General features: G+C 49.4%; 1 protein-coding gene across 1 annotated transcript in view; it reads left to right on the top strand.

Annotated features, from left to right (window-relative positions):
- The window catches only part of LOC142803972 (LIM/homeobox protein Lhx1-like), a 194,709-nt gene that overhangs the window by 62,737 nt on the left and 118,170 nt on the right, over nucleotides 1–13,802 (top strand). Inside the window, exon 2 of the mRNA XM_075890367.1 lies at nucleotides 8,196–8,425. Within this exon, the coding sequence (XP_075746482.1) occupies nucleotides 8,196–8,425 (230 nt within the window). The remainder of the gene's footprint in view (nucleotides 1–8,195; nucleotides 8,426–13,802) is intronic.

The raw sequence follows: 13,802 nt of genomic DNA, 5'->3' as shown, positions 1-13,802 counted from the left end.
TTCATAAAAATTGGCAGTGCACGCTGTCAGCAAGTTGAACTACTTTGACTGATGTCAGCCGCGAAGGGCTGGGCACTGTTGCTGAGATCACACTTTGGTACGTTTCGACAGTATGTCGGCATGTATGGGCAACATCTCAGCGACAGAGCCCAACGCTACGTGGCCCTATAGCGTCAATCAAACTTTTTTTCGGGACACGTTGCGGGGCATTCCTGTGAAGCTTGCTGACGACTGCACAGCTTATAACGTTCCAATGGCTGCATTTGAATTCTGGGCTTGTAAGACCAACCGTCGCCAAGCGCCAACCACTGAGTCACAAGTCGCATGTCTTGTCGGGCGAATTAGTACCACCTGCAAGCAACGATAGAATTGAAACACTTCGGAAATTTTCGGTAGCCCTGATGGTGTGCTCGAGCATTGCATTGGTGCAATCTGGACGAAAGTGGAAAGGATATGGTGCTCTGTCTTTATTGCTGCAAAACTGGGGGTAGGGCACACCAGAAACAGACTGCTGGGCGCTTGATGCTGTACCTTAGACGCAATCATTTTCAAAAGAACTGGAAATTTAGGGGCTTGGTTTTTTTTTGTTAGACACAGTATTAATGAGAACTAACAAACAAACACACCAAGGAATCTATCAGGCACTATATCGGTAGCAACTGTAATGTAAATGTGAATGAGGAAAAGTGGACTAAAGATTACTTGCCGCTGGCAGGGGGTACCCACCTGTGATCTTCGATTAACGCTTTCGATGGAACGAACCGGGTCTCGAAAGCGTTTTTCGAAGGTCGCAGGTTCCAATTAATATACCGAATAATAATAATAATAATAGTAATAATAATAATAATAATAATAATAATAATAATAATAATAATAATAATAATAATAATAATAATAATAATAATAATAATAATAAAGTTTTATTTTTCATCCATAGTTTGATGAAGGTCAGCTGCAGGTAAAAGCTGCTCTCCGAAAGAGGCAGCTTGACAAAGGCCCACAGCCACCACAGTTGCCCTATACTTTCCTTAACACCGTTGTCGGTTAGCTCTCATTAATGTCCTTTCACGAAGCACTCTCTGTTGTCTAACAGTGGTCATTACTCCCGTCCACTACCTCTAAAACAAATAATAATTATTCAGACAAGAATGAAGGGAGTTCAACAAAGGCCCCGACCTCTCTCGCCTTGAAGTGAAAAATACGCGACCGAAGACTCAATGCGTGCGTCTGTTCTGCGCACACGACGTCTTTTAAAACTCCTTCTCTCTCGTTGCCATAAACCTCGTCGCTTCTTCTGAGAGCACCAGGCAGGACCGTCATTTGGATCCAAGCGTGAAGGCGTGAATGTAAAAAAAAGAAGGTACTTAGGAAATGAATAGTTAAAGAATCCACATCGTACTGTCTTCTCGCCAAATAAACTGCGCTATATTTTCCCGCGTGCACAGCCCGCCAGTATAAACAGCCGCACAAAAAGGGAAGAGTGGAGGGGTGCAATATCAAGATTTCTCAACCTCGCATTCACATTGGCACAACCTAAGTCGTAGAGTATATATACACAAGTTCGAAAAGCGACCAACACCGGATACGGTCTTCTATGGTACAGAGCCTCTGTTGCTGATGTTGTGAAGGCCTGCAGGCAAGAGGTCTAGACTCGGAGAAGTTGGAGAGGGCGTTTGAGGAGGCGGAAGACTCGGGCGAGTCGAGACCATCACGGAGGAAAATATACGATTTCACGTCGAGCACAAAAACTCTCACGCGAGGAGGACCGTCTACAGCAGGAGGAGAGTCGATGCGAAGACGAGCCTTCTTGCTAGAAGAGCAGCGCGTGGCAAACGGCGCCGCGAGACACACGTACAGACAGGGACTGCGTACGGAGAGTGCCTATCTGTATGGCACACGTTCGGTGGTTTTTTGTTTTTGTTTTGCTTCCCGCGCGTTTTTCTTGTTCGTATACGCGGTGTTTGGGCGCTCGCGCGTGTGTGCGCGTATATATACACAAACGCAGCACGAACACCCGCTCCATAAACATCGCGGATGCGGCAGTGGCGGCGATAAAGCTTAAAGGAAGAAGACCCTCCCGCCAAAGGGTTGCTGGATGAAGAGGAAGGAGGGGGGGGACACCCTTTGAAAGGTGTTTATGCGCAAGGACCTTTTCAAATTGCTCGTCGCTATAAAGCACTCGGCGCGCTGGGATGCGAAAGCTGCTGCAGGCAGACACGGTCGGCGTGATTTCTTGCCCCGCGCTACCGCGTGCACGTCTTCTTTCTCTCGTGGAAGAAGGGAAGAGGCTGCCGAGATGCGCGGGTGTGCGTACGGCACGTCTTCTTCCGCACTTCACTGCGAGGATTTCTTCTTTTTCTTAAGCACAACTTTGTCGTTCTGAGAGCGCGGCTGCCGCTCGTCCCTTTCGTTCGGGAACCCGGGGCCCCGAACCCGCGCAGCTGGAAGGGGCCGCAAATCACGCCCCGAACGCACGCACTCTTCTTCGCTTGGCGTCGTTCACTAACTGCCGCCGTCTTTCGCGTACGTCCACGTTGCGAGGTCTTCACGGATGCGCGTATAGCAAGCGCGAGCGCCTATACGGTTTGCCGCTGGTGCCGCTTACTGCCTCTTTATGCGCTCCGTTACCTTCTAGTTTTGTTTTCACGAGGCCAACTTTGTAAAACTGGGCGCTTCTTGCTCTTGCGTAGTTGTTGCGCGAATTCCGCAATAGAGGGAGATGCTCTAATTTGTTTCTGTTGAAATGATTAGATGGGGCACTTGACAACTACATCTATTCGGTTCATCCGGGCTATTATTATGCAGGCAAGAATGCCGGACTGTTTATATATTCCAACTGCATGCATCTTGATCCTGCGATGACAACGTGGCCGCATGCAGTACGTGGGTCGTTTATTTATTTTTTCATTAATTTATTTAGTCACGTGGTAGTTTGTTCTCATGCTTGATAATCTGTCTCCATGCGTTTACCTGTACAATTTTCGCTCTTCAACGATGATCTTTTTCTATGGGCAGGAGAAAAATGAACAACATACTATACACATATGTACTAAGCGACGTGAGGTTCTACCTTGCTTTGGAACTTCGTGTAAAAGCAGCATACCTCAGAGTGCTGCTCTGTGTCGTCTTAATGTCGTCTAGAACGTCGATAATTTTGTGGGTCCTTTAAATACACGCAAATATGTATAGCCTCATGGACAGTGCGCAAAATATACGTAGTCAGTAGATGAACGTGTGAATTGGTGAGTTGAACTCTGATGGTAATGAAGAAAGTATTTGGGGTCACAAGGGTCGGAATAGTTTTCCTGGTTGTGTGCAATATAAATGACCATATATGGCGACACCACGAAGCATGTGCGGAAATTGCGCCTTTTGTCAGCAGCTATATACGGTAGAATTGATGAGGCTTTGCACCCCCGTTACGTCACCTCGTCTTCGCATTAATCTCCGGCTTGAAATCTGACGCTCGGGTCCTTCTCAACGACAGCACAGTGAATGGCTCGTATATTTCCTTCCTCGTTTATTTGTTTCAGCTTAAAACGAAAGTTTGACGGCATGCTTCTGCCTATAGCGTGTGTGAATACGCAACAGCAAGCACGGTGCAGGGTTTTGTGCCACCAACGTACACAAGATACGAGACAAGGTACTGAAGATCCAGCCAAACTTGCGCGTGTCCTGAACCACCGATGCAAGACAAACTTTATTCATACACAGAAGACGTGCTTTGATATTTCGACGGGCAAACAGAGAGCTACGCCTGCTGTTTGTATGTGGCAGTGTGACGTGGTAGATACACACGTGCTATAGTGGATGACGTATGAATAAGACGCAACGTATACAGCACGTCGTCCCGATGACGCTATCGACACTTGTTCTTTCACGGAGAAGCGCCACTATGGGAGCGACAGATGACGCCTGCTCTCTTTGATATCGGGAGCGTCATTCAGAGCGGTTTGCATGCGTTTATACATGGACCTTGAGTTGAAGGAGCACGCACTCTATGCAGACATTTGCGTCGTCGTGGGGTCCTTGACTTTAGTCCTTCTCGCGCGAAGGAGTTGATTTATCTCGACAGACAGAGAGGCACCGACCCGATACGTGTGGCAGAAAGCTTTCGCTCTGTGCCCGGCGACAGGCACCGCGCATTCTTAGCGTCGGTGCAGTGAGCGTTGATCGTATTCCTCGTTCTAAGTACGGTTTGCGTCAAAAGTTCGCAGGTCGCGTTCCCAGAGGAATATATGAGATAGCGGCCTGTGAACTTTTGACACCCCCCCCCCTTGCCTCTCCCCATGTGCGTACTCGTGGTATGTGTCTACGTAGTGGACCACGACGATGTATCCTTACAGTGTGTACAATTAGCAGCGCGTAAATATCTGCAGATATTTTTAGGGATCTCGTCCAGGCAAGAATTTAGTTGGCCATATCTATTTCTTAAGTCCCACAAGTTTTAATTTTATGCTCGCGATAATGGTTTTTATCTATTTTTATTGATAGTCGTAATATGCCCTTCGCAAAAAGCTCACAGAACTATTAAACTTTAGCGCGTAGATTGTCTTCGTCAATTGCGTATATAGACTACGAGATGGATCGTTGGCTGTTCTTGAAAAGGTGGAAAAGGGGGGGGGGGGATTTAGTCGCATTCAATATGAGTTGTCAATATGGTGACCGTATAGATGAGCAAGCCTCTGATCTTGACGAAGACTCTCACATACAAAGAGTGAAGGTTCGAAAAAAATGATTTTAATCGGTGCATCGTCTATTTCGCTAATATTTCGTGTTAATCGGCTTCGTTGCATTTCTCTGGACCCTTTCAACCACGGCAATAGCGTTGTAGTCTACATAGGACAGAACCCTGTGCAAAAAAAAATGCATTCGCGCGTAAACTAACGGAAAAACCGTGAAAGCATATTTCATTAATCCCATATTATTGTCCCCTTCCATAATCCCCCAGTGTAGGGTAGCCAACCGGATGTCTTTCTGGTTAACTTCCTTGCCTTCTCCCTTTTGTTGCTTCCTCCTTGTTTATTCTTTCAACCGTAGTCATCACAGTTCATTAACCATAAAAGGGAAATTGCTCCATCTTGATGCGGATACAACCACCATACGGGATTTCACAAGAGGGAAAAAAAAGTTGTAAACAAAACACTTTGTATTACTCTTACGCAGTATTCAAAGCCTGTCGCCGTAAGAGTGAATGCGTAACAGTACATAACATAACACAATCGTCTCAACGTTCGAAAAAGCGCGACACACACACACACACACACACACACACACACACACACCACCACCACCACCATCATCATCATCATCATCATCATCAGCCAGTGAGGGAAAGCAATTCCTATTACACCTGATGTACACCCCCTCCATATAGGACGAGCTCCTCAGCGGTGCTTCTGCACAAGCGCCGAGAAAACAGCGCAAGACTGCGACGATAATAATTCAACGCAGCGGCAACCGCGGCCGTCGACAGCGCTGCATGGGGAAGCGTCGTGGCAGATTTGTATCAGCGTGTATACATATAGGTGACAACGCGAGCTGGGAGACCCGTTTGCCCGACCTCGGCATGTCTACATTCGACACACTGCGTAAGCGACGTCTTCATCATGCTCGTACGTGCCTTGCCACAGCAGGGCTTCCCTCCCGAATAAAACTGGCCACGTTGAGCGTATTTTAGGATCTAAGTGGAAACGATAATAATGGTTTGTGGCAACTGACGCACAAAATCGACAATATGATTACGCGCCACGCTGTGGTGAGGAACACTAGGCTAGCTTTGTTGCCACCGAGGTTTCTTGCTTCATGATTACTTGCCAAAATAAAGTATGCTAGTTTTTTTTTCGCATCGACGGGATTCGTTTCTCAATTGCGAATCAATCCCGTCAATTTTCGCCTGCTGCCCTAGTATTAATCAGCGTCTTTGAATCAGCGTCCTCAAGCGTTGCAGCGCATTATTTCACCTCGTTTGTGAGTAGAAATAAGGAAAATACCCTACTTTTGGGAGTTTAACGGCTTTGTATATTCACTCCAATTTACGAGCGTAGTTACATTCATTCGGGTAGAGCTTTCCTTTTCTTTTGGAACGGGGAGGAGTGGTTTAATCATAATTCGTGTATTTCTTAACCCTTGCTCCACCTTGCGGAATTCCGTAGAACTTATGTGCATACTTTAAGTATATGTTCCCTTGCGTTCCTCTCTGTGTGTGGACGTGTGTGTGTATTATACAGACGCAAAAGTTCATAATTTAGAGACGGTCAAGAGGTCCCCCCACATCCCGTCATCACCTTCTCACCTTCCCAAATGCTTCTTCTTCAATGGCCACGTCGATACTTCCGTTGCTGTGTTGCCCAATGACGCGTGGAGCTCACGCGTCTTTGGCTGCGTTTGGATAGCTCTCCGGTATAGTTTGGTATCTCCACGGGCGACCACTGTTTGGCGGTTTGTTCTGCGATCGCTGGCAACACCGGACCACTTGAACAACTTTTTTTTTCCTGTAATGATTCTAGTAAACGACAGACGCACATTGGCGCGCCAGGAGAAACACTTATTACGTAACAAAATAAAAATGCAAGGCTTTAACTCAGCAAAGCTATTCATTGGTCAGTGAAAGCTCTCCGCTGCTCTCTTTCCACCAGTAATGATATTCTTTGCATCAATACTGCCTCTGTCTTACGAACAAGCGTGGCTTGCGGTGTGTTGCGTAAAATGCCAGTACAGAAACCTCTAATTTTGTATATTCTAGTTCTTGTGGTAACTTCAATGAAGAATCGCACGCGTTGCACCGATTCCAGATACAGTGACACGCGTTATTCCTGTGAAATTTAATTAAAGCCGTTGCTATGATGGATCAGTCTACTGTTCCACCAGAGTCCCAAACGGTCGGTGCATTCACTGGCCCTTCGATGCGGTTGAACGCTTTGATCTCACGTAGAATGCTTAGTTATAAAAGTAAACTCAACGAATACGGCATGTGTGGTTCGGGTTTATACGCAAGGAGAGAGAGGGAAAGCAAGCACCCGCACACCGCGTGCCCTGTCCAGTAAATCGAGAGTTGTGTGCACACAAGGTTCCATACAGCTCTCGCTCGCGATCATCGGTGGGCGCGCGCCGAAAAGGAGCCGCCGCCGTAATTAGAACTTCGCCACAATGCCCGATGACCGGTCAGCTATAACCGGGGTCGCTCGCAGACATGCGGGCAGGCCAAGCCCATAGCTGTCGTTGTCGTGGCCGAATGACCACGGGTGAACCCCCATACGCTCCACGCGGAAAGTCTATAGTCGGAACGTGGCTGTCCATAGTGCTGAAAGAAGTTGTGTACCGACTCGAGTTTGTTACAAGGAGGACAGGCGGTGTCCTTCTCGCTCTGTGCCATAGTTGTGTAGAGGAGGAGATTACTGAACAAGGAAAGCTATAGCACGATTGCCTCATTATATGGTGGACACTTTCCCTGTACGACTCTGAAAGAACGAGATGAGACACCAGAGAGGAACAGAGTGCCACATATATTGTATACCGCACGCACAGGTCCGGCCCGCTGGTACACTCTTAATCAGCTTCTGCTTGAAATGCGAGATGTAACCAGGATATCGGCATTTTTTTCTTTGGTCTTCTGTATATATCTTGCATTTGACCAGGACGTGATTAACTTCGGAGTGTAGGTGAAGAGTACAAGAGGCGGACAAAGGCGCGGGAAGCGAGTCTATATACTGCACTTTTACTTTCTTTATATCTCTTCTGTCATGTATGTGAATGAAAAATGTGCGCAAAAGCATAATGAATGCGTGATTTGTATTCCTTCGCAATGCCGTTTATATGGTGCGATCATGATGAACAAGAACAAAGCTGTGAACATTTGCGTTATTTCAAATTAGGGCCAGGTCGATCATTATTATATCGGGATCAAGAAAAAAATAAAAGAGTTGCAAGAACAATCTTGTCAAGACATCATTAAGTAATCAGTTCACGACAAATACACGTGCCACCTGTGCTCTGCTTTGGTGTTGTGGTTGCTGTGGGCACCATGCGCGAAGTAGCGCCATGCTCGTTTTTATAAGGTGTTTCCTTTTGTACAACACCACACCTCAAATGCATTGTATTCGACTTAATGTATGCCTTCGCCTCTGTAGCAGCACTTCTATAGCAAGCATATATCTCTGTTCTCAGAAGTCTGTGTTGTCTTTCCTCTCGCACAGGCGCTTCGGCACCAAGTGCGCGGGCTGTTCACTGGGCATCTCGCCGACGGACCTGGTTCGACGCGCGCGGAGCAAGGTGTTCCACCTGAAGTGCTTCACCTGCCTGGTGTGTCGCAAGCAGCTCTCGACGGGCGAGGAGCTGTACGTGCTGGATGAGCACCGCTTTGTGTGCAAGGAGGACTACCTCGCCAGGCACCAGCCGCCTCCGCCTCAACAGCCGCCGCCCGCCGGTGAGTGCACGATCCCTAGGGAGACTCGACGATATGTGAACTTGAGCACTATACCGTTTGCACGCATCTCCCTACGGTACGCTTTATGCTCGCGTTACGTCCAGGGAAAGAGTGAACCTGAATGGGCCTAACGGTGTATACGTCGGCGTGTGTTATAATATCGCTATTTGCAGATTAGGCTTAAGATAACTAGACAGCAATGCACTGTCAAATGAGTGGTCGGACAACCACAGGTATGAAAATAGATTTCAGGGGTACAATTCGCAACGTGCCAAAGTTCGTCATGCAGTGCAGCCTTTGAAATAACAAGTTGGGGCTCCTGTTTTCGTAATTCTGACTCACAGAAATACTTCCAAGTGGAGAAAAAAGAAAGAAAAAAGGATGCCTAGCCAGTCCTCATGCCGGTTTATCGTTAGCGGAGGCATGCAGCTGGCAAGAACAGCGATCACGCACATAGGAAGATATCTGTAAATAAGGTAGCCTCAAATGCCGGGGTGCATACTGATGTCTACAGGGGGGCGAGTACCACAACGTAAGCGATATAGTTATCGGAAACATCTTTATAGCCCCTTTCATATTGTCTTGCGAGCCAAAATAAACGAAAGCGATACGATAGGGGCAACTCCCGATACCGTTTATGACATTGCGTTGTGCGCTTCGAAAAGTGACCTTCGTGCATATATGTATTATATATTCGTATGTATATATCGGTAGCGCACTTGTACTGTGCAACGAGGAATGGTGAAAAGGATGCACACCTGAACAGCAAAAAGTTTACGAGGCTGGGGCGCCACTGCGAATGCGAATTTCTGTAGTTTCGTAATAAATGACGCTTTTAATCTATTACAGTTAGCTGTTTAGGTGCCAATAACTACCTCATACTGAAGGACGAGACAAATTTATTAGAACACAGAGTGAGGTAAGCCTGACCTTGTGCGCTCTGGCCTGTCACTTTGCACAGAGAACAATGGAAAGGATGGAAGTGAATAATGAAGGCGATTATGGGATAGGAAGAGGTGATGCGTATAGATAAGCACACATAACGCAATGGTTTTCTTGATGTATACTATCCAGTCTAGTACTCTTCAGAAAGTTTATGAATGTCCTTGTATCAGTGGCTGATGCTGTCTGGAACAGCAGCAGCAGCAGGCTAGAACATTTCATTGGAGGATATGTTTTCAGAGAAAGCAGAAATATATATGTCTAACATTTCGCATGCCGCAAGCACTTGGTGCTACATGTATACGTGCTCAGAAAACACGGCGTGTAAACGCACCACTTAAAGAGGAAGAAAAGGTGACCATGAGCACCGCAGGAAACAAGCACAACACGGACACGTGTGCACGGACAGTTGTAAGACGCGCGCGGCGCACACAGTTCTACTCCCCAAGGGCGGACGTGCATAGCGGTGCTTCGAGTGGGGGCCTTCCTCTCTTTCCTCTCCGCGGAGCAACCTCGGCCCCGTTCGTTGCCGGTTGCGCAACCGTGCCATTAGACAGCAGGGCGAGCCGCCGGTCGGTCTTCACCGTCAAGACGACGACGTCCGGCAGCGTCGGCTTCGGAAGCGGCGCGACGCCAGCCGAGTGAAGAAGGCGCGCATCGCGCGAACGCCCTCTCCTCCGACAGGCGCGAACGCACCGGACGCAGTGTGGGAAACAAAAAAGAAAAGGCGCGAAGCTGGCGCGCGCTTTCGATGGCCCCGGCTGAACGTTGCGTACAGGGAAATCACGGCAGTCAAAAAAAAAAATACGAAAGACGCGCTCCAGTGGCGTTTCCGAGCGTGCGTGCGTGCTCGCGTATGTTTGTGAGCGCGCTAACGCCGACGGACAGGCAGTGAGGCGACAGCGGCGCTCGGCGGCCGTAGCTAAACGGCGCCAAGACAAAGGCAGCCGGCGTCGGCAATGATGACGGACGAGCTGTCTGCCCAACAAAAGAGTCCCGCTCGCCTCGCAAACGATGGCTGCGCGACGCCACCACCGCGGCGCAGCAGCAGCCTGCCTCCGCTGAGGACTACCTCCCCCCCCCCCCCCTTCTTTTCTCGCCCTGCGAGCCCAACAAAGGGAACGTGCGGCGGCTGGCGCAAACACGCAGGTAGCCAGCGTGCTGCAGTGAGCACGCGGAGTCAACAGGCGGCCGCCACTCTCCTCGAGCGTCCAGTGACGCGTGTCGGCGCGTCTCTCCTCTGCCAGGGCCGCCGTGGCCATGCTCGCGACGCCGGCGCAGTTCCTTCTCATTCTTCGCGTCTGGCAGCCGAGACTCGAAGTGACGGGCGGACAGCTTCGCGTCCGCGCCAAGGTCGGCCCTCACTCGCGACATCGTCAATGTGCTCCGCGAACACTCGAGGAATGGTTGTCGGCGCGCGGTCCTGCGGACGGTTTGGCGGACCACGACCTGCTGTACTTCCAGTAGGTCGTGCGGCGGACAATCAAAGCGGCGAGTAGGTGTGCAGGCGTGTCCGGGTTGTATATGGCCCCCTTCAGGATCCGGCCTTCCGATCGTCCTATAGCAGAGACTGTGTGCGAAGTGGGGGCCTGCTTGGGCGGATTCGGCACGCGACCTCTGAATGGGGCACGCAATACCATAAGCGACAGTTCGCGTTGATAAGTGTTGCCACACCGCAGTTCCGCAGTTCTTTTGATGCAGCGCGTGAAGTCGGCCAGTGGCCTCAAAGCTATAGGTATGCTTCAGTCAGTGAGAATTACCGTGGTGTAAGCCCAAAAAAGCGTGCGACTCATTTGAACCATGTAAAGCAGACCCAGCAGGATATTTGAATATGGTGATCGGAATGTCTCCAATTTTCCCCTTGCCTCGCCGCATATTTGCCGACTAGGCCACCTCGAACATATTGGCGTGTAATATTACTCGAGTCATGATCTTTTACTAATGAAGTGGCTGAGATTCTGTACCCTCAAAGGTTTTCCACATGAACACACTCTTGCCACGGCCGCAAAATCTTCACCAATCACGGAAACCTTACTTCATCTCTCGTACGTCGTGGCATATTTTGCCTCGCGTTCAGTCTAAATATCCGCCATGCGTTCGAGCATAACTGCGAGATTTGCTTGTTGAGTCGTTCACTCGCCTTCCCGTGGCCGTCGGAGCCTGTCTTCTGGCAGAAAAGGACTAACACTGGCGCCACGTCTGAACGAACATAAAGAGGCGAGTCGCCGCCTTCACTGGCCTTCAAAGAGCGCGGAGAGAAGTGATTGGTCACGGATTCTTCGCGTCTAGGCCGAATCGAACTCTTGGCGCGTCCGGCTGTCCGTGGGATGCGGTCCTCATCGCGTGAATTCTTTGGTTGTCTGCGTGCCGCTGGGAATCGAGGCTGAGTTAGAAGAATACCTAGAAGCGGGGCGGCCGAGTCAGTATAAATGTAGCAGCAACATGGAAGGAGTTTGGGAGGGATGCAGCACGCGCGGTTCCTGGAACTTTGTCACGATCTGGAGTTGGCGTTATACAGCATGTTAACCTAGGCGAAACAGGAGAGGGACAAATAATTATAGAGGATGATGTTTCAAGCGGTGATTACTAAATTATGATGATAATAGCGCAATAAATAGGAGTATACCTGTGTGAGGATTTTAGATCAGCTTCTGATAACAGATTCTGCTTTAAAAGCCCAATAATGGTGTGAACGCGGAACAATGCATGTGACGTTGTGTCACTGCTGCCACGCCCCCGTGCGAAAAGAAATGACTCGAAGGGGAAACTCATCATGTAACCACAGGAAGAATGCAGAGGTGGAGCAAGTATATATGCTATTGTGTACGCATACAACAACTTGTTATTTCTTAGCTTCGTTCGGGCCGAGTTGGTGTCCTCATCCTTTAGTGGGTCGTGTTACTCACGTAAATGTCGCATGCTGGAGCCGAAAGCTAGGGCTCTGATTGTATTCGGTGAATCTGCAGGAGTCAGCTGAATTACTGGCTGTCCGCGCTCTACAGAACATATTTAAGTGCGTTCGGGCCAGGCTAGCATTGTCGAAGTCCGGTTATCCTCATCAAGAGAAAGAAGACATGTCGGAAGAACAGATGCATGTTCAAGTTGTGAATGAAGAGACGAAATTTACAATATTATCCTAGAAATACCAGCAATAAAATACCATTACTGCATTGAAGGTTGTCAATATCGCTTCAGTCGCGTCATGTGTATTGAAGGGATACATCCGAGTGAGCCAAAACGACCTATACCGAAAACTCTCAGTGGGCGCAGTGCGGATGCTCAACAGAATTAAGCGCCTGCAAAGCTGGCCTTCACGCACACTCCATAGCCCAGGCGCGTGCTCTCGCGACAAGCCGTATTCATCGCAGTGGTCGGTCGCTGTTCAGCATAGTTCGGCATACCGGTATTTTCAATGCAATTGCCAGTGGCTATCCTTCTGGTCTCTCCACACGGGTCGCTCGATTCTGTCGCTGGAAGCCGCTGTGCCCTCGAAAGTGATTGCAAAACTGCTGCAGTGTCACGCCACAGCACTACGACTGTACACCTCATGAGTACGGAGAGAGTGAAACTGTGTAAAAGCGGAAAGCACGCGAGCCACGCGCGGAAGCCATCAGTCGACGTCGAAAAGCGTCGGACACGCAGCGCATATGCACGCAGGCACTTGCGTACGAGGCAAAGCGGGGGCGCGCACGCGAATCTGGCGCCACCGAAAGAGTGAGCCTGCTCAAATATTCACGAGCCGGCTGCCGCTTGGGGCGTCGAAGCGGTTCAGCCGAGCCATTTGTTGCCGCTTTGTTTGCGCCGAACGCGGCGTCCTCGCTGGACGGCAGCAGCGCGGGCCTGTCGATCCTGGCCGCTTTCGCACGCCACCGTGTATCTACGGGCGATGAGGTAGACGAGTGCCAACGCTTGCGCGTCTCGCGTGACGCCACGACAACGCTCCGGCCAGAGCCAAGTTTATAAGCGTGTACACAGTCCTCACGCCGTTACATCGCTAGTTCCTGTGCGCAGCTAGGGCTTCTTTCAAGGGTCCCGTGATGTAAGGACCCCCAGAGCTCAGAAGCACTACGAGCTTCAGAGCTCTGGGGGTCCTGAAGCACTGCGAGCTTCAGAGCTTTGAAGCTCTGAAGCACTACTTATGTCTATGGTATCACTTGCGAATCTACGAGATACCATAGACATAAGTCGTACTCAACGTTATATGGAAGGCTGTATACTGCCACTGCTTGGCAAAGACTGCCAAGTGGAGCTGATGTCTAATACATAGCCTTTCGACGAGAAAATAAGTCCTGTGTGCGCTTTTGCTTCTACCGCAAAGGCACACAAGATTCCGCAGCCACTGCGTCAGCAGTTCACGTGCTCAACACACTCAAGTGGACTTCTGAAAACGCTGACTCCAGCCATATTGCTTGTACCATTATTTATCAACTATTAC

This window comes from Rhipicephalus microplus, chromosome 3 (assembly GCF_043290135.1).
Source record: "Rhipicephalus microplus isolate Deutch F79 chromosome 3, USDA_Rmic, whole genome shotgun sequence".
In the NCBI taxonomy this organism is placed as follows: Eukaryota; Metazoa; Arthropoda; class Arachnida; order Ixodida; family Ixodidae; genus Rhipicephalus; species Rhipicephalus microplus.
Note: the sequence above shows the minus strand (reverse complement) of the source record. Positions and strands in the feature narration are given on the sequence as shown.